This window comes from Bidens hawaiensis, unplaced genomic scaffold (assembly GCF_021521415.1).
Source record: "Bidens hawaiensis isolate Kalapana, Puna unplaced genomic scaffold, B.hawaiensis_p1.1 tig00000820_1, whole genome shotgun sequence".
Classification (NCBI taxonomy): Eukaryota; Viridiplantae; Streptophyta; class Magnoliopsida; order Asterales; family Asteraceae; genus Bidens; species Bidens hawaiensis.
In genome coordinates this window covers 4,368,635-4,395,888 of record NW_027491048.1, presented here as the reverse complement: position 1 = coordinate 4,395,888, position 27,254 = coordinate 4,368,635, and the positions used below count along the sequence as shown (strand labels likewise).

The 27,254-nt window shown below is 35.0% G+C and overlaps 4 protein-coding genes and 1 pseudogene across 7 annotated transcripts; 1 reads left to right on the top strand and 4 right to left on the bottom strand.

The window, feature by feature from the left end:
- Positions 1-1,544: 1,544 nt before the first annotated feature.
- Positions 1,545-3,020, top strand: LOC143542801 (glycosyltransferase family protein 64 C3-like; annotated as a pseudogene).
- A 21-nt stretch (positions 3,021-3,041) lies between these two features.
- Positions 3,042-5,895, bottom strand: LOC143542786 (L-arabinokinase-like). 3 transcript variants are annotated; one of them, XR_013136951.1, is made up of 14 exons: positions 5,724-5,895; positions 5,425-5,532; positions 5,250-5,318; positions 5,089-5,169; positions 4,931-5,007; positions 4,681-4,747; positions 4,459-4,516; positions 4,301-4,368; positions 4,158-4,220; positions 4,002-4,055; positions 3,774-3,873; positions 3,600-3,709; positions 3,396-3,515; positions 3,042-3,298 (listed from the first exon to the last, which is right to left on the bottom strand). XR_013136951.1 is itself a non-coding variant. In XM_077035298.1 (11 exons), exons 1-10 carry the CDS (start codon positions 5,820-5,822, stop codon positions 4,032-4,034), a joined length of 714 nt encoding a protein of 237 aa, XP_076891413.1. In that variant the 5' UTR covers positions 5,823-5,895; the 3' UTR covers positions 3,773-3,873; positions 4,002-4,031. The 3 variants fall into 3 exon arrangements, 1 of the variants encoding a protein (XP_076891413.1); XR_013136953.1 differs by having other exon boundaries at positions 3,600-3,642; XM_077035298.1 differs by lacking the exons at positions 3,042-3,298; positions 3,396-3,515; positions 3,600-3,709 and having other exon boundaries at positions 3,773-3,873.
- Positions 5,896-8,100: 2,205 nt separating this feature from the next.
- On the bottom strand, positions 8,101-11,157 carry LOC143542781 (cytoplasmic 60S subunit biogenesis factor REI1 homolog 2-like). The gene is made up of 5 exons (XM_077035290.1): positions 11,012-11,157; positions 9,098-9,625; positions 8,842-9,008; positions 8,504-8,719; positions 8,101-8,390 (listed from the first exon to the last, which is right to left on the bottom strand). Exons 1-5 carry the CDS (start codon positions 11,114-11,116, stop codon positions 8,231-8,233), a joined length of 1,176 nt encoding a protein of 391 aa, XP_076891405.1. The 5' UTR covers positions 11,117-11,157; the 3' UTR covers positions 8,101-8,230.
- Positions 11,158-12,484: 1,327 nt separating this feature from the next.
- LOC143540501 (SH3 domain-containing protein 1-like) lies at positions 12,485-16,935 on the bottom strand. Its single transcript, XM_077033546.1, has 10 exons — positions 16,804-16,935; positions 15,623-15,727; positions 15,474-15,543; positions 14,768-14,916; positions 14,540-14,641; positions 14,234-14,428; positions 14,069-14,131; positions 13,851-13,973; positions 13,674-13,748; positions 12,485-12,779 (listed from the first exon to the last, which is right to left on the bottom strand). Exons 1-10 carry the CDS (start codon positions 16,861-16,863, stop codon positions 12,681-12,683), a joined length of 1,041 nt encoding a protein of 346 aa, XP_076889661.1. The 5' UTR covers positions 16,864-16,935; the 3' UTR covers positions 12,485-12,680.
- Positions 16,936-18,179: 1,244 nt separating this feature from the next.
- Positions 18,180-22,168, bottom strand: LOC143540484 (uncharacterized protein At4g15970-like). 2 transcript variants are annotated; one of them, XM_077033533.1, is made up of 4 exons: positions 21,833-22,168; positions 19,934-20,296; positions 19,335-19,825; positions 18,180-18,310 (listed from the first exon to the last, which is right to left on the bottom strand). In XM_077033533.1, exons 1-4 carry the CDS (start codon positions 22,070-22,072, stop codon positions 18,250-18,252), a joined length of 1,155 nt encoding a protein of 384 aa, XP_076889648.1. In that variant the 5' UTR covers positions 22,073-22,168; the 3' UTR covers positions 18,180-18,249. The 2 variants fall into 2 exon arrangements, with proteins under 2 accessions (XP_076889648.1, XP_076889655.1); XM_077033540.1 differs by having other exon boundaries at positions 19,934-20,293.
- Between the last annotated feature and the right edge of the window lie 5,086 nt (positions 22,169-27,254).

Genomic DNA, 27,254 nt, shown 5'->3' with positions numbered 1-27,254 from the left:
GTATAACTTACAATAATAAACTAATTAACTTTTATTTGATTAGTTAACTAATTATTTTCTTTTATCTCTTCCACCCACGACCACTTTCAAAAGACATTAAAAAATCATAAAGGGTGAACAATATTTTTCCAATAATTAACTAACATGTTTAACTTACATTAATAAACTAATTAACTTTTATTTGATTGATTTAACTAATTATTACTTTTTTTATTTCTTCCACTCACAACCACTTTCAAAAGACATTAAAAAATTATAAAATTATAAAGGGTGGACAACATTTCTCCAATGAATAGTAACATTTTTTTTCTCTCCTTATATTATGGCTATGCATAGTGGGGCTACAAATATGGGCGACATGGGGCGACGAGAGCGAGAACACCGCCCCCCATGGGCGATAAGGGGGGCGACAAGGAGCGGAGCGATGGCTTTTTGTTGCCGGCAAGGTTTGAGAAAATATTATTATTCTATTGTTTGTGTGATATATGTGTGTGTATATATATATATATATATATATATGAGGTTACAACACCATTAGGGTTGTGTATCGGTTCAGAACCGTGAGAACCGAATCGGAACCGAAAATGACTAAAAGTTAGAATCGGAACCTATTATAGTAAACCGGTTTGGTTCCAGAACCGGTAATGTCGGTTCTCACTAATCGGTTCTGGCCAGAACTGTTTCCGTTGTATAATTATCAAATATGTTGTGCAAATTTTGCAAATTAGAAAACAAGTTTATATAATTGTATGTCTTCTTTCACGGTAAAATTAATATAGATTACAACATGAACATCCGTTATGTTTTTGATTAAAACCTAATTGTTGAAGTTAAATAAATCATTAGCAATATCGATAGATTAAAGGAAGATCGTATCATTTTATATCAAATTACCTTGATAGCTTAAATCAAAATTGATCATGATTGAATGCTTGCGGGTTAATAAGTTACTCTATAAAAATGGGTATTGGTAAATTTAGTTAAAACGTTTTTAATATTCAGGTTCTTCGGTTCCTAGTATAGAATCGCCGGTTTTACCCGAAACCGAACCGCGAACCGTTTAATGAAAATTCTGAGAACTGAGAACCGTAATGTAACATAGGTTAGCAGTTCTGAGGCACCGGTTCCGCGGTTCTGAACCGTTTTTTGCTCACCCCTAAACACCATTACACCTATAAAACAAAAGCTTATTAATTACTGATTGGACGCCAAAACGCCTTATTTTATAACTCATTCACTACACATAGCCTTATAAATACTTAAGTTGTGAATGCTCTTAATTGTTCTATCACAAACGTTATAAGTTATTATCATTTGAGGGGCTTACTACTACAAAAGTAGTCTTCATTTTGCAAGTTGTGAATGGTATTAATATCAAATATCATACCCAAAAACTCGGTGGACACTCCACCAGGCACCACCCACTAAAACGAAATAATATAAAAATATTAATCTTCCAGTTGCCAACAAATTACGTAACACTTTTAATTTAACAACTAATTTTGCTTCATATTTAATACGGAGTAATAATAATAATAATAATAATGACTACCGGTCAACTGATATTCATCCTCCTCACCATCACCTCATCACTTATTTTAACCGCCACCTTCTCCCTCCGCCCACTTTCCTGCAACCACCACTGCAACCGTCGTACACTCCCGCCACAAAAACATCTCCGATCAGACCAATTCACCGTACTGATCAACGGCTACTCGGAATCTCGCATTCCGATACTTCACACGATCACCGGAATCTATTCAAGCTCTCCATCTGTAGCTGCTGTGGTTGTGCTATGGGGAAACCCTAAGACACCGGTAAAAACACTAGTGGAGCTTTCGCATAACCTCTCGGTTTCGTCTCCTGGCGATGCGCCCATCTCGGTTATCCGACAAGCGTCGTCTAGTCTCAACGATCGTTTTTTACCCCGTCCGTGGATCTCGACTCGCGCGGTCCTGATCTGCAATGACGATGTTGAGATCAATCGGAAATCGAATGAATTCGCGTTTAATATTTGGAGGTATCGGGGGAATATATTATTAGAGTTTGAGTATTATATTGTCGGTGTGATTAGATTCATTAGAAGATAGCATTCTTTTATTTCTTTTTAAAGGCGGTTTATTATTAATAAAACACTCGAAACAAGATGAAATAGAAAAGTTACAAGTACAATAACAGATTCCTACATCACTCGGCCATATTAATTAATCTCTTTGAAGCGTACATGTACGCATACACGACTCCACTATGTACTCGTTTGGGGCATCGCTGCGACTTAATAGATTATGCGCATTACCTTTTTTTCCAACCTATAGCTTTTTATCTATTTTGTCTACTGTGCTTTTATATATAGTTGATTAATAATGCATAACACCATCTCACGGGATTTTCATTGTTCTACAGGAATAATCCATAACAACTAGTGGGATTATTCGCTAGATCTCACGAATTTGACCTAACCAACCGCGCGTGGATCTACACCGTCCATCCGGATCGTTACTCGATCCTACTAACCAAATTCATGTTAATGAAAACAGAGTATTTGTACCAGTACAGTTGTGAAGGAGGCGAGTCAATGGCGCAAGCGAGATTAATCGTGGATGAAACGAGCAATTGTGAAGACATATTGATGAATTTTGTAGTGGCGAATTCGACGGGTGTGGGGCAGGTTTTGGTCGGAGCTAAACGGGTGAGGGATTGGGGTGATGCGAGGAACGAAGGTGGAAGGGGATTGATGGCGACGGAGGAGGTCGCGGTGGGTTTGAGTAGTAGGAAGAAGGATCATAGAAAGAGGAGAGGGGATTGTATAACAGAGTTTCATAGGGTATTAGGGAAGATGCCATTGAGGTATAGTTATGGAAAGATGGTTGACTCCATTGGTGAACAAGGGCTTTGTGAGAAAGGTGGGAAATTGGTGTTTTGTGATCAACAATTTTCAAAATAATATTATATTATTATTTGTAAATGTTTTTGTGTTTTCAAGTGTAGGGTATATTTATATGCATACTGATTACAAGATGTTAACCGATGTTAACCTCTATATAGTTGAGGTTGATTAAGCAGTTTCAATAATAAAGGACAAAATGGACAATATGTCACACTAGCATGTTAACACACTGAAATTGTGACACTTGCTCTAACAATTCTCAAATAGGCTACAACAATTATTATCTACTGAATCCGTTCGTAGACCGAGTTCAATTACAGCACTCGCGTACCATTCTGGGATACTGACTTCTCTTTCAGAAGATGCATGAATCTTTCCATTAGCCGTGTCCTGCAAAATACGAGCTGCGACCTGGAAATAGAAAAAAGAATATCAAAGCATAAGTCAACTTGAAACTTTTATTATCCAGAAATGGTAATAAAAGATAATAATGAAGAAACTGAAATACCTGACCACCGTCAATCCCACCATCATAATTCGGTTTTAAACTAACTGCTAGTTCAAGATACGGTCCCCAATGACCCGCAAACAGATCTCTCTTTTTCATCTCAACACCACCTTGATAATACTAACAAAAAAAGTTTGTTAGAATCGAGCCTGTTGACCCATTATACCCAACCCGCCTGACCTGCCCATCTAATCAAACATTTACCTCAAGCATATTTCTCAAAAATAGTTCTTCATTGAAATAATCTCTGCGAACAAATACAATGGGTAACTTGTATGCCAAGGCTTCACTAACAGTTCCATATCCAATTTTTCCTAAAATAATACACATTTAACTAAAATCTAGCGAATTAAAAAGTATAAAAAGTCCATCACTAACCAATCATGCAATCAGATGCTGCCATGACATCAGGGGTATAAGCGTCTTTTTGCAGCTTTATGAAATTAGGAGGAAGCTCCTGTTCAAATGACCCACAAACCTGAAAAGCTATAAATAAGAAGTTTTTCTGAAACAATAATACTTTTTGATGGCAAGTTATTTAGCGGGTCAAAATAAGTTTCAGGTTAAAACAGGTCATATGAGGTTGGGTTGGGATGATCCACATACCACGCAGAGCCAACCGGGAGGCAGATATTCCTAGTTTAACTTCCAACCTGCTGGCTGCAAATTTTCATAAACATTACAGTATTATCTATATAGATAAATACCAAAATCAATCCATAATAATGCACATATTTGACATGAAATGAATCATTAACTTACTTGTCCACCAAAATTTAGTATAACGAGCTTCACATTCTCACTAATCCCCATTTCACTCCTCACCTGCAATAAAGAATGTGTACATTATTAAAATACCGAATCAAAATAATTTTGGTAAAAAAATCTAATATTATGTTACAAACCTCCTTGCGTGATTTGTGCAGCCTCCTTACAACCAAAGGCACATCAATAACGTCTTTAAAAGCTGGCACTGCATGGGATATTTTTCAAGGAAGTATATTAATAAAAAACTTGAGGATATTCAAGCATGTAAATAAAGAAAGAATGTAGGACAATTTACTTGGGCAGTATCCAGGTAGACGAATTAGAAGTTCACAATGTGAATAGTCCTCAGCTATCTGTTTTAATTATCAACAAATTAAATTCTAATATCTCCAAAATCAATCCAATGCAAGTTTAAACACAAAAAAGCTTAACTAACAAAGAAACCTGAAAATATATCGTATTTGTTTTATAGCCAAGCAAAAGAAAAGCATATATGAAGTAACCAGCAAAACAGTACCTGATTACTTATGGACTTGTGATGATATCCAGCAGCCATAACATATTCTGCATAAATGAAGTCCCAACTGCAATAATGATATTATAGAACAATAACAGATAACAGAGCAATGGTATTGGTAAGTTCAAAATTAAAAGTTACTTTTTTGACCGTCAATACACATTACTTGAGATTAGTAAACTTGATTTTGTTCCCACTAGTTTCATACATTTGGTTATTACAAAATGACATTTTAGACAGTTGCAGTTACCTAAAATTCCCTACACAAACCGAACGTATACCAGCATCAGCTGCTGCACGACATACAACCGCAACAACATCTGTTACCTATTACACAAAAAAAATTCCACATATGAATCTTAACTGGTTAAGAAATTTAAATAAGTATTTAAACCTATTATTAGTTACCACTAAGTCTGCTTTGATGGATTTTAGCCACTCAGCTTCTGTAGCCAATATAGAAGCACGATGCACAAACGTCTCAAAATACTGTATCAACCAAAATATATACAAAAAAAAAAAAAATAATACAATGATAATAATAATAATAACCAAGTTTCTTGGCACACCTTTTCCAAAGAAGCGAGCCGATCCACGGTTAAAGCATCTGCTTGAACAGCACCACAGTCCAACACTAGCTATTACAAGACGTAACGAAATAAAAAGCAATCAAATGATCAAAACTAAAAACTAATAATTAAACTATTTTATATCAAATAGTTTGGTAGTAACTTCCATAGCAACCTTTCGAAGAAAAAGCCGTGGCGATTGTATTTCGGTAGTGAAGACAAAGTCCGGTGCACCGGTGACCACATGAACATCATGGCCTGCAAGAATGAGGTGCCGAACAACCTACACAGATAATGATCTAAACAAATAGGTAAAAAGACCAAAATACCCCTGACTTAACGATAGTAAGTTAGCAAATTGACCGAACCTTAGGGACGATGCTGGCAGTTTAGTCTAGAAATGAATTGTAAAGTTATGATTTATGGTTTGAGTTGACAATGTAAGATCATAAGAAACAATTAAACCCTAATTACCTCAACGACACGTGTGGCATGACCGAATCCATGGCCGCTAACATAATAGGCGAACACAAGATGATGATTTCGTGAAGCTGATCCATCTTCAATCGTCATATCTGAGCAATGTGAATTGAAGTTGAAGGTATTGATTAAAGTATTTGATGATTTGATCTGAGCAAATATGGAGTTTCTGAAGGAGTGTGAGATACAAAACTGATTTCGTGGTTTGTCAAATCTTTTATTTTTATTGACGATTGAAGCAACTCGGGGCTCAGATTTAGCTCGGTTTTTGTTTATATGTCAAATCTTACTATTAACTTTGTGTTCTCGAGTTTCATTTAACTGAGGAAAGGGAAGGAAAATGAGGGATAGAAAAAAATACGTTGTGTTCCCGAGTTTCATTTAAAAAAGAAAAGGAAGGAAAATTTAAAAGAGGTGTTCCCGAGTTTCATTAAAAGAAAGAAAAGGAGGGGAGAGAAGAGAAAATGATGAGTAAAATAAAAGAATTCGTGTCTTTCCAAATTGAAAAGATTAGGAAGGAAAATAAGGTGAAAAGAAAGAGGAGATACCAAAAGAAAAGATAAGAAGATAAAACTTTCTTTTCCTTGCTTTTAGTTTCATAAATGAACTCGGGAACACTTAAGGGGCACGCTGATGAGTTTAATGACTAAAGTTACGGTTAGGGCTGTTCACGAACCGAACCGAATGCGGGCATGCTCATACTTGGTTTGGTTTGAAAGCGAGCCGAACTGAGCGGAATGAATTTAAAGAAACGAGCGATATCTTAATGCTTGAACTTGGTTCGGTTTGAAACCGAGCGGCTTGGTTCGGCTTGATTTTGCTTGGTTTCGTACAAAGTTTCCGTTTTTAAATTTCTAAAACTTCAAAATATCATTAATTTAAGACTTTCAACTCTAAATTGTCTAAAGTTCCACCTTTAAAATGTATAAAACTCAAGGTTAACAACAAAACATATATAAAACGAGCGGCCATGGTTTAAATTTGAACTTTGAATTCAACACAAAAGATTGAAATTTTAAAAACTTTAAAAAAATAGTATACTTATATATATATATATATATATATATATATTCATAAAGTTTATATATAAAACTAATAAATAAAAAATAATTCGAGCAAAACGAACCGAACCAAACCGAGCGAGGCTTTGCTCGTGCTTGGATTGTTTTTAAACCGAACTGAGCTGAGCGGCTCACTTCCAAACCGAGCCGAAATCGAACGAGCATTTTTCGAGCATTTTTCGAGCGAACGACGAACGAGCGGTGAGCGGCGAGCATTTTTGACAGCCCTAGTTACGGTGTTAGTTTGATCGGGTTTAATTGCAAGTGAAAACAAAATTATTGTAGAGAACCGCAAATTTAAAACTATTGAACTAAAACTATATATTTGGTCAACCCACAAGGACGAAACCACAACTCTCTCTCTCTTTTGTTTATTGTAGGAAGTTATGTACTACAAGTTAGAAAAGTTATAGATAAATCGGATTCATACAAAAGAGGCTTTAGCTTGCAGAAATATTCCGGTTGTTAATCGGTTGTGTGTTTTATGTGACTCAGAGTCAGTGAGTTTGAGGGCTATAGAAAAAGAGGCTTTCTATGGGATAATTATTGTTGTTGGTTGGAGAATTTGGACGACGAGAAATGATAGAGTTTTTGAAGGTAAACAGGTGAAGACTGAAAAGATCACAAGCGATATAAAGTAGTTCAAACATAGATCAAAGAAAAATCGATAGAATGGTCAAATTGGTGTAATTTCTTGTTTACGTAGTTTTCAGTTGTGGGGTGCCTCTCCGGGTGGATGGAGGATTTTTTTTTTTTGGTGTGTGTGTTTATAATTTGTTTACAGTTAAAAAAAATAATATTATAATAAATTATATAAAAAATGAAAACAAAATATTTGCACCTAATATTGTGATGATAATTCTAACATGTCATTTGATATGCAAATCTTTTTAATGAAATCTGCCAAATGAATTAAAATTCAAATAAATTAGAGTTTATTTTATGCATGTGTTTGGTTGTAGAATGAAATGGAATCCTTTCAACATATATTTTTGTTTAGCAACATGTCAAAAGAATTAGAATGTTACATGCTAACAAATGACAACTCCCATTTGTTGTATCCTTATTATTGAATCCTTAAAATTAACACTCCAAGCAAAAGAAAAGATGGTAGACAATGTTACTCCAACAGCAATATCTAACAACAAAACACATCCATCCATCAGAAACCTCATACATCTTAATTGCTCTAAACCTCATGTTGAAGGTTTCCAAAACCGCTAATTGTTCGTTGCCCTAATTCTTCAATTTCATTTTCATATAATCGCATTTTACAATTTCCATTATGTAAATGTCATGAATATCAAACGAATAACCGACCCATGAACACACCCTGCTGGTTACTATCAAGTGAAATATTCCCTTAAAAACAAATGATGCATTTATAATGTGACCAATATGAAATATAAGTAGTACATCCAGCTTGTAAATATTAAAGACCTAATGTGTAACATTCTTTGGAAGATTACGAATGACATTACTCTTCATGCCTATCTTGGATCGCATCACCTCAATCCCTGACCTATTCATCTGCTTCATCACCTTCATTCTCACCATGTTCTCCTTTGACTGCACTGTTGTCAAACCCATGCTCCTATACCTGCACTCACACATATACCTTCACTATTACAACATACTTCAAACCAAAAACAGAATTCATCTTTCGTTGAAAACAGTTGATACGCAAAAAGTGACATGCTGAGCAATGTTTACCTAGCAGCTAACAAAGCGGTGTCAACAACGCTATTTGCAGATGGACGTGGTCTTTGACGATAATAACGCAAATATTCCCGAGAACCAATTGCTTTTGTAGATATTCCATCATCAGTTAATCTAGTAATAATAAGTTCGGACCCACCACTTCCAAGCTCTATGCTGTCACCGCTGACGTCAGCAGTAACGAGCTGCGTCCCATTTCCATCAACATAACTAAAATTACAAAAAAAAAAAGAAAAAAAAAATTAAGTCAATAATCACAATATTACATTCATTGAATTGCAAGATAATACATGGGAAATTTAATAACATATAGTTTTATACTTTAATAATACCTGCTGCTATAATCATAAAATTCATCTAGTTCGCCTTCTTCTTCTCCATCATCATCACCATAGTGCATTCTGCAATGACCTTTTGCCGCCATGTGTTTTCTAACCGCTTCTAAACTGTTGAAAGGCTGGCTATTGTTGCAATACAAACACATGTAATCGCGTTTCACCTGTAAAAGATCATCACAGTAAAGCTTTAGATTCCAAATTACTCAATGCGATTAACATTTCAATGACATAAAGGTTGTAGGTGTCTTACCTTAAGTCCAAGATAAGTTAAAAAGCCACCTGCATCTTTCAAATACTCAACATCAGGTATAAAGAAACCATGACCTTTGTGCAAATGAATCATGCAGCTTTCAATAGTTTTATGCTCTTTGTCGCACATAAAACAAGTTGGATCCATCACATCTTCATCTTCATCCGTATCCACATCAGAGGATGATCCATCCATCTCCATATGATTCAAAGATGATAAGTCAACATCTTGGTCAACCTCCTCCCATTCATCACTTCCATCACTTTCTTCGTCTTCATGTCGGTGAAGCTTAGATGCAAGTGGCTTCATTATTGCAGTGCTCTCATATTGATCACTACTATCAGAGGCCAGTGAAGTATGAGCCTTAGATTTTAGATGCTGAGCATATGCGTTTGAACTTCTGTATCCTTTGCCACATATGCGACATGTATACAGCATAGGTGGCTCGTTCAGCTTATTTTTCTCTTCGGTGAGTGCGGATTGTCTGGCTAAGAAGAGCACTTCTGTTACTCCTGGAACCCCTGCAATCTGATATTTCAAAAATCAACATCAATAATATAAAATGAGAATATCCAGGTCTGTAAATGACCGAACGTTTAGGCGTTCCACAGGAAGTTCGTTTTTCCGTTTGTTTAATCAATAAACGAATGTGAACAAGAAATTTCGTTCGATTAACTAAATGAACGAACACGGACAAATAAACAATGGTCATGTTCGTTCAATTGTGTTCATGAACGTTCGATAAGGTGTTGGTTGGTCCGATTATGCTCCGTTAATGTTTACGTTTGTTCATTAAAGGATCTTTATATCTTTTAATGACTTTTCTAATCTTATATCATATAGATTTAAGAAAAATTATTAACTATAAAACAAAAACATATGTGAATGTGTGATCAATTTATATGTAAATTGATATACATACGGTGCATTGCAAAGAATTGCCTGGCTTTAAATACAGACATGATCTGGTTAGGGATGTTCTGTGTGATGTTCTTAAACGGGCAGGGATTTCTGCTAAAAAGGAGGCCCTGTTAACTTTCTCACGGATCCTCTTGAAGGGAGGTCTACTTTACGACCAGCTGATATTCTTGTGTTCGGGTGGGCAGGGGGGAAACACGCCTGTGTGGATCTTACAGGAGTGTCTCCTCTTGTTGGGCTCAGGGACCGTGGGTTTGTTGTGGGTCAGGCTGCGTTGAAGGCTGAATCGGGCAAAGTTGTTAAACACGAGAAAGCTTGTTTAGATAATCAACATGTCTTTCTACCATTTGCCTTTGATACATTTGGTTTTCTGGCTACTGAGGCTGTGAAATTTTTGAGTAGGGTTCAGCGCGTCGTACACGGAACCTCTTCAGCTTCTAGGTCCCAAAGCTTCGTTTTTAGCAGGATTGGCTTTGCTATTCAAAAGGGGGTTGCGGCGCAGCTTGTTGCCCGTTTGATTGTAATCGTTTTAATGTAAATTATATAAAATTTCGTTATATACATACATATATATATATATGAGTATGAATGTTAAAAGAGAAACACAATCACAAAACTGGTGGCCGGACCGAACCGTCCACACTGACCATTCTCGGTTAGCCAAGTCAAATAAAACATTTTTTGTCCTCATTTGTGTTCGTTCAATTGTGTTCATAAACCGTTCCTTATTGAAGGAACACGGACAAGAAATTTCGTTCAGTTTGATGTTTGTGAACCGTTCGCCTGACGAACATCGGTTCGGTTAATATGAAATCCATAAATGATGAAATTAAAACAGCGAGAAAGCTATTAATTGACCATCAGTACTGACAATTTAATAAAAATAGAGAGATCAAAGTCGTTCACCGGCCAGCTACAGACCAATTGAGAAACTAATAATCGATAACTCTAGACCTAATTAAAAGAAATTATATATAGATATAATATTAATACTACCTTGCGTTTGAGGTTGTAACGGTGCCATTCGGACTTGTAATGGTTCTTCTGAGTGCTTTCATGGATGAATTGTGTGTTGCAGGTATTGCATCTTAACCCTAACATATTATCAGGAGTTTCTTATTTTGAATGAAATGAAAGATAAGATAGAAATTGGTGCATATGAGTTGCAAGGTTTATACTTTCTAGTCGGCGATAGGCGAAATGATGTGACCTAATCGCCTACGTATAACAGTTTTCGGAGTTGGTTGACCGTTGACTGTTTTTATTTTTCTCATATTAATATTATACTCATACTTTTACTCGTTTGTTTGTTACGATTATTATTATTATTATAATAATAAAAAAATAATAATAATAATAACGTATTCCATTCAAAAACGAAGAAAAACTAACTCTGAGCCATGAGGTTTAGAAGAACTAAATGTGTCACCTTCTTTTATAAACGACTACATTTCGAAACATGATGCGGGATTAGATTGGGATGGTCGGTGTATAGTAGAGTCTAGGGCTGTCCAAAATGCTCGTCGCTCGCCGCTCGTTCGTCGTTCGTTCGAAAATTGTTCGAAAAATGCCCGTTCTGTTTCGGCTCGGTTTGGTTTAAAAACAATCCAAGCACGAGCAAAGCCTCGCTCGGTTTGGTTCGGTTTGTTTTGCTCGAATTATTTTTTATTTATTAGTTTTATATATAAACTTTATGAATATACATAAAAGTATACTATTTTTTTTAAGTATTTAAAATTTCAATCTTTTATGTTGAATTCAAAGTTCAAGTTCAAACCATAGCCGCTCATTTTATATATGTTTTGTTGTTAACTTTGAGTTTTATACATTTTAAAGGTGGAACTTTAGACAATTTAGAGTTGAAAATCTTGAAGTAATGGTATTTTGAAGTTTTGGAAATTTAAAATTGGAAACTTTGTACGAAATCAAGCAAAACCAAGCCGAACCGAGCCGCTCGGTTTCAAACCGAACCAAGTTCAAGCATAAAGATATCGCTCGTTTCTTTAAATTCAATCCGCTCGGTTCGGCTCGCTTTCAAACCAAACCAAGTATGAACATGTCCGCGTTCGGTTCGGTTCGGTTCGTGAACAGCCCTATATATTTATAAGGATTCTTATTTATATCAAATTTATTCAAAGACACGTCACCATATTTTAAAGTTTTAAAGAATCAACCACACAATTATCTTTGCTCTTAAAAATAGAGCCCGCATAATCATTTGAAGTCATAGAATTCAAAGCATGTAATTTAAAGAAATATGAGAATTAGAGTCTTTAGTAATCAAAACAGGCAAATCATCATCCTCATCAATCCAATCCTCGAAGATTACTTCATTTGCACGTGAAGTAAACACATTAGTATCATTCACCACTAAGATTGACTCAGTAGCTTTTACTGAACCAGGAGCATTTTTGCCATTCTCATTGTTTTTACCATATTTCATGGTTTTTATTCTAATAATTCCGGTCAGGAGGTCTAACCACTTTCCGATGACTTCAAATCTTAAAGCGAATTCAAAAACTGAATACAACAATTGTACATGTGTATGATATATTATATATCATACAAAGATTGTTTATCGCTCCAATATACAATTATACAAATAATCACATTCATACAACTAATACATCAGTCGCATATATAGTCGCATAAACAGACACTGTAATTACTTAGTTTTCTGAATTTCTTGCCTTTCTATATAAGCAGACGGAAACCACCCACTCTTTCCATTGCATTCACCTTCAGACCATCCATTAGGTGACACCTATCACACACAAATCCATATATAATATTACTAGTTTGTGTCCCCCGTATTCGGGGGTGTTTTATATTGTTTGTTCTAATATTTCTTTAATTTTTAAATTTATATTTTTTTATTAATTGAAAGTTAATAATATACTTATGGTTTGATGATAAATTGCTTCACAAATAAATGAGATGTTATAACCCGGTTTAAAAGCTATATGGTTTTGATGAGACCCAAGACCCGTTTATTTTTTTTACTATAAAATTGTTTTTTTTAATTATAAATAATATTTATGACAGCTAATAATATACTTATGGTTTGATCAGACGTTGTTTTATATTGTTTGTTCTAATATTTATTTTTTTTAATTTATATTTTTTTATTGTATGAATATTAATAATATACTTATGGTTTGATGATAAATTGTTTCACAAATAAATGAGATGTTATAACTCGGTTTAAAAGCTATATGGTTTTGATGAGACCCAAAACCCGTTTATTTTTTTTTACTATAAAATTGGTTTTTTAATTTAAATAATATATATATCTTTTTAAAATAAATAAGATATTAATTTTTAGTATATCCTATTTTATAGGATTTTTACATCTATAATTTGGTGAGAATAATTTTTTATTTAATGAGATGTTATAACCCGTTTAAGAAATATCTGGGTTTGGTAAGACCCATACCCATGAATTCGGGTCAAATGCATGAGAAGCCTTCATTTAAAAATTAAGCAAATCTGGTGACTCCAAAAAAAGGGGGAGAGACCAAATCGCGACACATAGGATTTTTATGTTTTCGTTTATATATATTATAGATTATTATGAAAGTTAAAATGTCTGTGGGTCAACGCGACGACCCTTTCTGATCCTGATCCATATTAAAAATGACCCGTTTTGACCTATTACCTGACGAACTACAACATAATCATCAACATGTAAGCTCAGCTCACCATCTGCTTGAGCATCAAATGGATGAAACACCTAATAACACACAAAAAAAATAAAATAAAAATACTGACTTAAAACAAAGCAACTGAATTTACTATAAACAGTTATAAGTAGTTAAATACTACACTGCTTTACCTTTCCAATAAAATAGTCATAATCTTTATTTTCATTGTGTACACTGACTTCGCCAGACGGAACAACAATATCTTTCTTGGTAACAGTTTGAGACGGTTCTTGCATTTGCATTGCCAAAATCATCTAACACCAATAAGAAAATGTTAGCAAAATCTGCTATAATTTATAAACCATCCGGTTCGAGCTAACAATGTATAGATTTGGTACATAATGCTGACCTCAGCATGTAACTCCTCTAGAATAGACAAAACATCACGGTGATAAGACAGTTCGGCATCCACCTACAAATTTGAACAAACTTTTAAACATTTAACCATCTACATACTACCATTTTATCATAAACAAAGACAGAACCATCAACAGTCTAATGAGTGAGAAATTACTATCATAAGAAGCTTCTGGAAAGTTATTTGTTGCTGTTGTTCCTCTACTGATAACATAGCAGATATTGCTTCCTTCTGAAGTGTGACCATTGAAGATCTGAGCTCACTTAACGGCGCTTCCATGTTTTTAAGTTTTAACGCGCTCTCAGGAGTCGGATCTTTGACCTTCGTTTGGCGCCTTAATACTTCCATTGCCTAACCAAAAAGTTTATCTCAATCAAACACACACATGCTTCCAAAAAGTTTATCTCAATCAAACACACACATGCTTACATATACATACGTGTATCAGGAACTAAAGCTTACCTGAGTCTCAACTTCTTGGCGGAGTCTATCACAGCTGCGTGCCAGGTGGCGAGCATCTTCCAAAGAAGCTGACCTTATTGATGCTTTTAGTGGCTCAGATACCTAAAACAAGGTTAGAAAGCATTTGAATAAAATAAGAAGCTGAATAAATCAGCTTATTATAACAAGTCTCGTATAAAGGAACATATAAAGTTATAAAACACCGTCAAATACATAAAACAAAGCTACCTGGTGGTTAAGTGTCTCAAGCATAGTTTCCCTTTTATCTTTAATAGAATTACGTGAGGTGCCGAGTTCTAAAGCAGCTTTTACAAGCGGAAAACCAGTTCTTGCATTTTCAGTCCCATATTTGCAACAATCATCAGCAAACCTTTTATCTAAAACATGCCAAAGTAAACTATTTATATTTCATTTCTAAGAAATTGATGGAGGCCCAAATATTGAAGAGCGTGCCATGTTATATTTGGAGGCCCATGATTGTGCTTCCAAAGGTGGCCCACGAAAACGGACATAACTTGGCCTACGAAGCTCCGTTTCAAGCTCACGACCGGTTAAATTGAAGCTTGAGACGAGGAGCCCGTTGTGGCAAACGCCAACGGCAGTCGGGCCCCTGTCCGAAGCCCAAAAACGCCTCCTAAATAAAGTTATGGGCCTTTTTATGTTTTTTCGTCAGTTTTTACAATTTTATTTTTGGGTTTGTATTTGGCCCATGGCCTTTTTGGGCCCATTTCGTATTAGAAACTCTATTTATATGATGTTTATGTAATGTGAAAGGTTAGACTTGAATTTCAGTAATAAAGTATTTTCTCTTCATTTTCCTTGACATTTGGGTGGAATTTTGGGAGTTTTGGGGAAGTTCATCACGGGTATTCCAAGAATCAACATGATTTGATCTTCGTAAATGAAAAAGCCAATGAAATCCTGAAAAGCATACCTATTTGTTTTTGCTTTTTGCCTATTGAAATAAACCCTTCAACTGCACGAACAATGTCCTTTTGAAAATGCTGGCATGTAAAGAAATAGATCGGTTCTTGATTGTGACACCATAAGGAAAGAATTAAACAAGCTAAACCTTCAGCATACCTTGGTTGCCCTTGTAGAATTATAAAGATCTTGAAGTTTCTGATGAGATTGAAGTTCATGTTCATCAAATATTTCAGCATCTTTACCAAGTCGGCTTAATACAGCCTGCATAAAAGAATGGTTCCACTTATCACAATTTTACATATAGTTCGTATTGTTAGGATCGAGTTGCAAACACACACAAACAAACTGCAGAAAAATAACAACACGAGGATTTACGTGGTTAACCAGAATATATTATTGTTTCTCACTGCTCTGGTGATGAGAAATTACAAGTACAAGATAGATTTAAATAGAGACTAAACTACGGTTACGGTTACACGCACGAAATATAAACGTGCATTAATAAAGAGATATAAGGTCGACCCCAAACCTCCCATGTCTTCAATCCGTATTAACCCAAATACCCAATAAAACATATCTTAAAGTAACCGAAACCCAAGCCAGGGATGTAAACGAGCCGAGCCAAGCCAAGCCTAAGCTCGACTTATTTTGACTTACTAGATCTCGGGCTCCAGCTCGGCTCGTGAGTTGTTTTCTCAACCTCGGGCTTGACTTGCTTATTATCTATTAATTAATTTATATACGTTTCTAACTATTTATTTTAATATATTTTGAAAAATAAATAAATAAATAAATAAAATAAAACCTTTAACGACCCTAAGCTCAGCTCGAGCTCGTCTAGTACCTTAAACAAGCTAAAGCTCGGCTCGATCTTGGTTGTGCAATTTAAAACTAATATCAGTCTAAAAGAAGAAAAACTTAAAAAAAAAAAAGAAAAAAAAAGAGACTCGAGCTCGGGCTCAATAACTAAACGAGCTTTTCATCGATCCAAGCTCAGCTCGGCTCGTTTGCACCCCTAGGCAAGCCTCCAAAAACCCAACATGTATGTTTCTACATTGAGAACAGATATGATGGCAGTAACAAGAACAAGTAGAGAATATTTAATTTCACATAGAGTTGACCTGACCTAAATTCCAACTGATAGTTCACTTGTTGACCAAAAGTCAACCAGTCAGTTTCTTCAAATTTCAAAACAAAAGATGTAACCTTTTACAAATTCAACAAAAAGTAGTAAATACTTTTTTAATCAGCAGTTAAATATAAATCTGAAGTTAGTGATTGATTAATATAAAATTATAGTAACTTAGGGTTTATACTAATTACTAATAATAATATACCTGCTGCTGTTTGGCTACTTGTTCTCTGAGTTTGCTCGCTTGCCTTCGTATAGCTTCCATTTTATTATTATTATTATTATTATTAATTAACCCAGAATGGAAGTTATTGTTGACTTTGAAATTGGGAAATGAATGGAAGTGTTTGGTGTTAACGCGTAGAGATAGAGAAGGTATTGGAGTGGCGGAAAAAGGTACCAATGGTGACGCCTGTACAAACAAAGTTTGATAAATTACTCATAAGTCGAGCTTGAATCTAGACGAGTTTAGGCTTGGCTCGACTTGTTTACACCTAAACAAAGGTCTTACATTTACTTTATATTTATAAATCTATACGAGAAATGATGAAAAGGAATCGTATCGTTCCCACTTTCGTAATTGTCAATGGTTGAAAAGTTGCAACTATTTATTGCATATGTTCCCGAATATATAAAGGAATCGTATAGTTTGTTTAAGACATGATTTTTAAACTTCGTTTTTTCCATAGAAAAGAACTTGTCTTGATTTGTAGAAAACCTTTATTTGATCATGTTCGATTATTGATTTGGTGCACACATGAAACACTTTAATATGAAAGTGATATCTCACGATTCGAAACATTATTCACAATGAATTTGAAACAAAAAACATGTATGTTTTTGGGTAATGGGATTTTAATAATCCCAAATTATAACCAGTTAGCCAGGATTAATCTCGTCTTGAGAAATATTTGTAGACAATCTTGATTTAGAACCTATTTATTTAACGATCTCATACTAATTGGAAGCTAATCCCGCTAGTTTTGTTTTTTTTTGATAATGCAGACTACTTTTTATGTATGTTACAAAATAAGATCAATATTTTTGCCACATAAGCGGTTCACATAATAAAAAACTAACAGAGTTAACTTTCAGTTGGTATGAGATTACTGGAGAAAAATACGTTCAAAGTTAGGATTGTGTCTAATCCATTTCTGAGTTGACATTAATCCATCATGTCAAGTTTGGATTATTAAATCAAATTCTTCTAAAAAATTAATGTCTATGTCATGATAATTTACATGATTATAATAAGTTCGTGTATTCATTTTCCCTATGATGGTCAGCACCAAGGCAAAATCCTTTTCGAATTTCTTTTCAGGAACACCACTTCGTCCACTTTTATGTACATGTATAATCATTTTCGTTTTCTTTTTCTTGTTTAGTTATGTATCGACAACATAACATTCTACAATATATGTGAGACCAATCAAGATAAACAAAAATCAAATAAAATAAAGATAAGACAACATGTATTTAAAGCATGTATTGTTACAATTAACTTAGCAAAGTAAAAAAATAAAAGTAAAAAGGCCACAATGGCTTTGTACAATTATTTGAGTGTATTTTCGATTAATTACGATACAATTAATATTCGTTTAATTTACAAGATCAACAAACCTTTTCACCATTCCATTCACAAGATCATTGATCAACTCTTACTTCCATCATTGTCTTTCTTCTTGGGAGCACGAGGCCTTTGGAAAGAGCCCCTAAAAATACCCACAAATTATTATGATCTTTAAAGTGTAACAAAAGGAGCCAAAGTAATCAGTTTTGAAATAATAATAATAATAATAATAATAATAATAATAATAATAATAATAATAATAATAAGGAATATATAAATTATCAATTCAAAGTTATTAGGATTTTTTTGTTTATTAACCATCTCACTTCTTTTTTACGATAAACAACTAACATGTTTGTTTTATTTTAAGTCAAAGTACTTGGTTAGTCACATACACTTTCCTTTATTTTTCTAAACCAACTAAATGTACAACCCCCCCCCCCCCCCCCCCCACCCTTAAATGAAGGAAAAGAAAATATGTAAATTCAAGTAGACATATAGCATTTTGTAATTTGTAAAAGAAAACGGAAAGACGTTTAGTTAGGACCTATAACACGTTGAATGTACCTCCCACACACACACACATCGATTTGGGTTCATTTTGAGCTCAACTGAACTAAAATAGAATTCTCGGTACCAGGTTTTATGTAGGAATTCGATTTCTTATGAGTCAGTTTTTGTTTTATATTTAATCGTGAAATGTTTTGAGTATGAACACAGAAATAGCTCAAAATAATAAAATTTAGCCCTAAACTTTTAGACTGAATTTTCATTAAACACATGTTAATAAATTTTGACATAAAACTTTTGGCCCAAAAATAACGAATCTGTGTTGTGTTATAAATCCAATAAAAACATTCAACCAAGTTTGGTGTGGTACCATTCTTTTGGGAACAAGGTATAATCGAACCTAAGCTGTAATTATTGATTAGAAAGGCAATACAAGTCGTTAGTTATATAGGTTTTGTCGGTTAATTCGGTTTTGACTCGATTAATCAACTTTTTTCTCACCCCTATTAGAAAGTTTGTCATTTTGATTGTTATTTAGATACAATCAAATCTAACACAACCTTTTATGCTCTTGACCAATTAAGTAATGATAAAATGAGACCAAAAAGAAACTAAAAGCTACGTATATGTAGTATGTAGTTATGTACACCCTATACCTGCATGACTGAGGAACCGTCCAAGAATTAACTGATGGTCTAACCATGGTAGTTTGATTACCGAGCAACTGCGTGTATCTTCGCCAATCTTGGAGCATGATTCTTATATCATGAACCTTATTCTCCAACCCAACACAACAATTTGCATGCATGGTGCACACCTTGTTGAAATCCCTACTTGGCTCACAAAATCCACCAAAGAAAGCCGTATCAAGAAATCGGATTTGTAGCCCGTTGTCATGAATGAAGGGATCAAACTTGATCTTATTGAACACATCTTGGTCATGTAAACCTGGATAAGTTAATCGTGAATCAAACCAAAATTTGTAAAATTTGATCGTCTTATTATTTGACTTTACATAAGTGAAACCACCATTTGGCAAATTATTTAGATCACTCGCGTTCCCTCTAAAGTAATCACAAGCAATTTGAAAATCACCATCCTTATGAAAATGTGGAAATGGATCCCTAAACCACATTATGTCTGCATCCTTTAATATACAAATAAGAAAGTTGTGCTTATTTCAGAACCAGTATTATGTTGAGAACTGTGTAAATAGAACAGTGTGTATAGATATATGACAAAGAAAAAGTAGTACCGTAAAGATGAAGTTATACCCTAAATCTAGAACAATACGTAGAAAATCGATTCTTCTCCACATCATTTTCAAATAATCAGGTGTCATAAAATAGGCATCTTCAGAAAAGTCGACTCCATGGGTACTAAGATTGTAACAATGAGGATGTAACGACAAGCAACGAGTGTACGCCTTATGGTCCAAAGCTACAACAACTAAGTGCTTCATAAATCTTTGGGTTTCATTCCCGGTTTTAAAGCTTTCAAGAAAAAGATCAAACATAGAGTTTGGTTCCGCCCACGCATCATTTATAGTAGTTATTATAATCGTCTTGTTGCTTGTTGCGGCACCTTTCAATATGCTCATCAGTTTATCAACTTTCTTCTTCGCACAAAAAGAATCCAAAACAAAATTAATATGCGTATGTGTAGTTCACTTATGCTATTAATATCATTTATTTATAACCGGGTCAAAGTAGTAAATAAGTCAGTAAATAAGATTAGACACAAGTGGCACACATTGCCCGGTTCTAGAACATCGATTAATATTATTATGAACAATAAAGTCTTATAAGTTATAACTAGATGTAATAACCATATATTAGTTACAAATGGGCCCCTCGATATAAGTATACTTCTCTTGTTGACACGTCGTTTTTGTCAATTAATGTGATTATAGTAAATAACTAAATATTAGTGTTATCTTTTAATAACACTATGACATGTTAAGAAAGGTAAAATCGTGTTTGATGTGTAGGTTTTGAATTGGAAGAAAGTTTATAAAACGACGGTGTGTGTTTTTGGTTTATAGATTTCAATATTTCATAATACCCATGTCATAAGACATTCATAGGAATCTTGTTTTTTTTTTTTTTTTATTGTTGTTGTTGTTGTTATTATTATTATTATTATTATTTTTAAGTATTACTCTCCTTTTAGTTTCTACCTTCTCTTTCGCATACTCATGGTTCTCTCTATATGTACAATGAGTCGTATACTCATTTCTATATATTTTTCCCTTTCAAGATATATTTGGTCTTCTAGAATTGTACCATTTTTGACAAAGAAAAAAAGAAGAAAAAACAACGTATATAATGACCTTAGTTTTGCAAGAAATTAGCCAACTCAGACTTTTATCACATTTAGAAGTGTAAACACATCAACTGAATTGACATAATATTTGGTGTTACCATTTTATCTTCTTATATTACTAGCAAGTTTATTTAAAGTTTCACATCATTCTTAAAACACGGTAAGACTTTTTCTATCGTAAGCCTGCTACATAACCAGTCTAGTTGAGTACTATTATACCATCTTTATATATTTATGGTGAATCGTTGGTTAGACTGAATTTCAGTTTTCTCTTTTACTTGTTATTTACAAATCTATTGTTGCCCGTTACCTGCCACTTTATTGTAATCGTTTTGTAGTAGCTGAATGTTAATAACCTAAATTAAAAAATAAATTTGTAGCAAAAAAAAATTAAATGATTTGTTAACGCTTTATAATAAATATTTTCTTTATTCCATATTTTACAATTTGTTAAAAGTTATAAATCCACAGTTAAACGATAAAACAGCTTCATATTTTCTTAGCAAAATAGTTATACATATACATAATCCAAAATATTTGTGACGTTATCTAGTTGGAAACCAGTCTGATCAATGAACCGGTGAAACAACAGGTTTCCGTACTTGGTTCAGTTATGGAAATATTGTTTATTAATCTATTTAAATGCCATATGTTTAAGTTTAACAAAGTTTCAACCGTTATTATTAGATTTAAAATTATGAATTGGTAAAGTAAAGATTATGTTTTGGATAATTTGGATTAATTAATATGACTTGATGAAACTAAAAACTAATAAAAACCTAATGGTTTTTTAACTTGGTATAGAAAAGCAAAATAGTAAAACACTTACTGAATTAGGCTGGTGTTTAGTGGCGGAAAACGGGTTATAGTAGACCGGAAATCGTACCATTGGAGAAGAGTGATACAAAAGCAAGCATGAAAGTGCCACCATAGCAAAGATTATGATAACCACTTTAGGAGTTTGAAGGACTTTGAAGTGGTTGGAAAGGAGATAGTGGTGGTTGTTGAACTCCGGTGGCGGCGATAGTGGTGGAGATTTCTGATGTTGATGGCGCCCGATGGCAGCCATAAGATGGCAAGTGGGCTGGAGTGGTATTTCTTGGGTGTTTTTAACCCTTTATGTATATGGCAGCCAGCATCCTTAGTTGGATATTTGGATCAAGTCTACAAATTTTTGTATTAATAGAAAATGATTAGTCAACTTGTAACGCAAGTATATTGATAGGGATGTGTTGATTTTTATTACTCTAGTTATGACTACATGCAATATACACACTAACAAGTTGGAAATTCTATTTATTATGAAAAACAGTATAGAAAATTAAAAATATTTTTTTAAAGAGAAATTCCCTGGTTTATATCGTCGTGCGATGGCTTTATCCCTAAAAAAGTTTTTGCGAACTTTGGGCCCCTATGTTTCTCCGGCGGGTTCCTCTGACTCCTACCGTCAGTTGACCCGTTAAAAAAGGGAAACTACTACGTTACCCCTGATTCCTTTATAACTAAGCGATCTACCATCTTTCTCTTTATGTTACCATCCCCGGCGATTCCGTCTACCCTGTAATATTCCATTTTCCGGCGACCGATTGACGGATGTCTCAATCCAAGTCAAGTCAATTCTCCTCGGGTTCACCTTCCAAGCCTTCCCGTGCAGATGAGCTTTGTGCGAGATGTTCATGTGGTGCCCCGACATGTTACCGGATATCCAGGACCGATGCAAACCCGGGGCGTCGATTCTTGTGCTATGTAAGTTTTAATTACTCACGAATTAGGGTTCTAGTCTGTTAATCGATGATGATTTGGTATGTCGTGTGGCTTAGGTCAATTTTAGGGGTAATTGTTCTAATCTGTGAATCGAATTAGGGTTGTTTGTTTGTTGATATATTTAGTCCGTTACAGAAGGGGAGTTGTGGATGGCTAAAATGGGCTGATGATCCCACATGCCCTAGTTGTGAAAAGGTAATTCAAACAATGGTGAATATGATGAACAAGAAAGATGATTTTGCAAGAATGAAAACCAAAGAAGTAACAAGCTTGAAGATGTTGCTAGGAATTAGTTGGTTTTTGTTCTTCGTTTATGTGTGTTTTTATTGATTAGCTGTTAACATTGTCTTTGTAGTATGGGATAATGTAATCTTTGTTGTTGTTATTTTAGTTTATGTTAAATTTTAGAGCTTTTTGATTCATCTATTTACTTTAAATTTGTGTTCCACATTATCAGTCATGTTGCAGCCATGATGAAACTGAGAATGTTGAGTTAGGGAAGGATGATGAGAATGTTCAGTTTGACCAAGAAAAAAGTCAAATGGAAGACAAGGAATATCAATTGGGTGAAGATGAGTTGATGGCTTATTTAGTGCAAGAAGATGACTTATTTAGAACAAGTGAATAACATGAAATGGATCCTGGTGATGATTATGACCCTGAGGTTGTGAAAGCAACTTTCAACTACACCAGTGAGCCGGAAGAAGATTACTATCATGATCCATATGAAGACGATCCAGTGTGGGACGATGACTAGTCAAATGATGATTTTCATTGGAAGTAACATTGTAGTTGGTTTCTAGTATTGTTTGCATTTGAATTGTACTTTAATTTGACATGATTAAATCTATTGTAATGTTTGCATGATTTGCCTACATGCTACTAGTTTTAAAAACATTAAAAACAAATACTGTCAAAATAGCATACAAACCATCATGTCCCAAATCAAACACACATGCTACAAGTCTTAAATTGTTTCAAACACAAACCATGATAACACACACATGGTACCAGCAAGTTCAAACAAAAGTCTTAAATAGTCTCAAACACACACCATCAATCTAACTCAAACACACCTTGTTGACATCATTATGGTTGAATTGGTACCCTGCAAGTTCTGATGTTGTGTCCGTAACCTCCACATCTTCCACAACTTTTTTCATGCCCCAACCTGGTAAGTCTTCCTCCTGCAGAAAACACTTCCTGAACCTCTTCAATCTTCCTCTTCTTGCTAGCTGCCAATTTCTTTTTCTCACCTAGTGCCTTCTTCCTGCTCTTCTTCGGTCTGCCAATCTGAGTATGATGTTTAGGTGGAGTTATTATTGTTGGGCATTTTGAGGGTGCCCACATATCAGGGCCTGGTATGGGCCTGATTTGGTGATTATACACCTTCTTCCAAGTGTCTAACCAGTAAGCTTCATCAACCCACTTCTCCAATGGACCGACATTCATGTTGTTTTCTATCATGTTATATAGGGCTGCCACAACATGTTTGCATGCATACCTGTCAAGTCCCATCTCCTGCATGTGCAAGTTCTATCCTCCACATTCACCACACATTGGCTTCTCAGACTTTAAACCTATGAACATAATTGCATATTAACAAATGTTTGGTTGTAATATCATGGTAAGGCAAATAATGATACCTGGTAAGTGACTTCATTAACCATTATAACCGAGAGTTTGCTTGCTTCTGTTTGGATTTCATCCCATGCTTTTGTTGCTTGCGGTGTTAATGGGCCCCTTGCAGTGGCTTGCATCTTCTTCACAGTCACAATAATCATGGTCAAATACTCTCTAATATCTCCAAGCATGTAATTATCGGCTTGTCTCTTGCTCCAACAAGTTGCTTGTTGAAAGATTCACAAAGGTTGTTCAGCAACATATTACTTTTTGCCCTTTCTGAAAAATGTGATCTTGACCATCTTGCTGCCGGGATCTCACTAAGCCAAAGAAACATATCAAGATTTGTTTTCTTAATCTCCTCCATTGCCATGTTGAAGTAGGGGACAGAAGTGGCCGATGCTGTCCTCTAAAACAAGCCTTTATACAAATCTCCCCTCCAGGTTTGCCTCAAGTTCTCATGGATGTGTCAACAACAATGCTCTGCACTAGGGAAAACACTCTCAACTGCTTGAATAAGTCCCTATAATAGTTAAATCACCATAATTAGTGTACATGAGTTAGCCTATTACAAGTATATCCTACATGTACATACCTTTTGTCGGTCACTTATGAAAGTAAAATTGGCATCATGAGGCAAGTCAAGATCATCTCCAAGGAAATCTAAGAACCATTTCCATGAGTCTGTGCATTCGGCTTCCACTATTGCAAAGGCAACAGGATACAAGCAATTGTTACCATCTGTCCTGACAGCAATCAAATTCTGTCCGGGGTATTTCCCTTTCATAAAACAACCATCCAACCCAAGAAGTTCTCTACCAAGCAATTTAAATCATTTAACCAAAGCAGCATAACACACATATATCCTTCTAAATTACCTTGTTTTAAGGTTAGGGTTAACACATGGTTTAACATCTAATTTAATGGTACTACCTGGGTTTGCTTTAAGAAGCTCATCAATATAGGATCTGAGGTGAGTGTATTGTTTGGTGTGGTCACCATCCTTCCTTTGCAAGGCTATTGTCTTTGCTCTTCTCATCTTGGATTCAGAAAGTTGTACTTGATGCATCTGCTGGAATTTGGCCTTCAATTCCTTGGCAGATAAGTTGGGGGTGGTTTGTAGCTCAACCTCAATCTCTTTGGCAATAGTATACATTGTGTACAAACCAATTGTTCTACTTCTGAGGCAGTCGTGTTTTCTAGGAATGGCCTTCACACACCAATTATCCTCAACAGATTGTCTTGAGATGTGCATCGTCCAAGGGCAAGTGGGTTTCATTTCCCTTTTTTTTACCTTCAACTTTTCCTGACTTGACACATTTGACCCCTCACCAGCAACCAAATTAGGATTGGTCCCCAAACAAATCACCTTAAACCTTAAAGGATCATTCTTCTTGATATACAAATCTCTTCTGGCATGAATAGCATAACTCTTAACCATTTCATTCAAGGTTTCCTTTAATGGTATTAACTGACCAACAAAAAATAGACACTCATCATCATTATTCATTTCCTTCCCCTTGAACTTTCTTAGCATACTATTCAAGACACTCAAGCGCTCATCATCAGAGCTCTCATAGATATCCATGCAAGGATTTAAACCATCGTCATCACTAATATGATCACCTGCTGCTTCTACCACATCAAAATCTACAATAGCTTTATACAACCTCATGTCAACTTCTACATCCTCCAAGGGTGTTTGAAAGGAAGCCGTATACTCAGGATCACTTTCATATGATCGATCACTATCATAACTGTCATTATCTTCCTCACTAGAACTATTTTCAGCACTCTCTTCATCAACACTTTCACCACCCACTTCATGGACACTTTCACCACCCACTTCATGGACACTCTCAGCACACACTTCATGGACAGTTTCAAAACCATTTATAAATCCAGAATTATATACCACAGTTTCAGCACCACTAGTCCTGCCATGTTCTACAAAAATCTCAACAATGTGACTACCTATACCATCACTACCTCTAATCATATCACAAACATCTTGAAAATGATATTCTTCAACCAATGGCTTTAAACCCAAATCCAAACTGACAACCGGATGTTTGTAATGAAAACAACAAGCTGGACCACAACCATATTGTAACTTACAGAGTATTCCAAGCAACAAACTTTTACAAAATTCAGAAACTTGAACTTCATCAACGTAAGTGATTCTCCCCCCTTCGTATCTTCGTTGCCCCTCGGTAGCAAAATACCCTCCATGAAAAAGTTTTATGGTGAACGCATGTGAATAATTTTCACCTATAACAACCGTTCATTCAACCCGTTAACAACGCACAAGTAAATAAACAAAAAGTTTGAACACACAGTAACACCTTACCATATAGGTCGTACGGGTCACAACACTCACTGTCCGGCCTAATAGAATACGAGGTCGACATTGCGATGTGTGCAGGTGACGTTCGATTTTAACGCTGATCGGAAAAAATAGGGATTCAATGTTCGAACGGGTGGCCGATAATTGGATGTATGGGAAAAAAAGCCCTAAATCGGGGGTTTTATTGAATCAGGGTGGATAAATAGGTAAAAGATGAAATTACCCTTCGACATTAACAGTCAACGACGGGTCAACTGACGGTAGGAGTCAGAGGAACCCGCCGGAGAAACATAGGGGCCCAAAGTTCTCAAGGGTAAAGCCATCGCACGACGATATAAACCAGGGAGACAAAATGCAAATTTCTCTTTTTAAAAAAAAGTGTTCGTATCTAGAGGTGTAAATGAGCAAAGTATATTATGATATACACGAGATTGGCTAGCTAAAAGCTTGAATTGAGACAGGATTTAACGAGCATGGACCTATAGATAAGCTTCTTTTATAAACAAGCTCGATACAA

Excerpts from the sequence above, each read along its gene's own strand:
- LOC143542786 (XM_077035298.1), bottom strand. The coding sequence starts at position 5,822 with ATGACGATTGAAGATGGATCAGCTTCACGAAATCATCATCTTGTGTTC. Across the intron at positions 5,319-5,424 it reads CACGGCTTTTTCTTCGAAAG|CTAGTGTTGGACTGTGGTGC; the intron begins GTTGCTATGGAA and ends GTCTTGTAATAG. Across the intron at positions 4,369-4,458 it reads TCTACCTGGATACTGCCCAA|TGCCAGCTTTTAAAGACGTT; the intron begins GTAAATTGTCCT and ends TATCCCATGCAG.
- LOC143542781 (XM_077035290.1), bottom strand. The coding sequence starts at position 11,116 with ATGTTAGGGTTAAGATGCAATACCTGCAACACACAATTCATCCATGAA. Across the intron at positions 9,626-11,011 it reads GTTACAACCTCAAACGCAAG|ATTGCAGGGGTTCCAGGAGT; the intron begins GTAGTATTAATA and ends TTGAAATATCAG. Across the intron at positions 9,009-9,097 it reads TAACTTATCTTGGACTTAAG|GTGAAACGCGATTACATGTG; the intron begins GTAAGACACCTA and ends GATCTTTTACAG.
- LOC143540501 (XM_077033546.1), bottom strand. The coding sequence starts at position 16,863 with ATGGAAGCTATACGAAGGCAAGCGAGCAAACTCAGAGAACAAGTAGCC. Across the intron at positions 14,429-14,539 it reads GCCAAGAAGTTGAGACTCAG|GCAATGGAAGTATTAAGGCG; the intron begins GTAAGCTTTAGT and ends CTTTTTGGTTAG. Across the intron at positions 12,780-13,673 it reads ATTATGTTGTAGTTCGTCAG|GTGTCACCTAATGGATGGTC; the intron begins GTAATAGGTCAA and ends TGTGTGTGATAG.
- LOC143540484 (XM_077033533.1), bottom strand. The coding sequence starts at position 22,072 with ATGGCTGCCATCGGGCGCCATCAACATCAGAAATCTCCACCACTATCG. Across the intron at positions 19,826-19,933 it reads GGTATAACTTCATCTTTACG|GATGCAGACATAATGTGGTT; the intron begins GTACTACTTTTT and ends TGTATATTAAAG. Across the intron at positions 18,311-19,334 it reads ACGGTTCCTCAGTCATGCAG|GGGCTCTTTCCAAAGGCCTC; the intron begins GTATAGGGTGTA and ends GGGTATTTTTAG.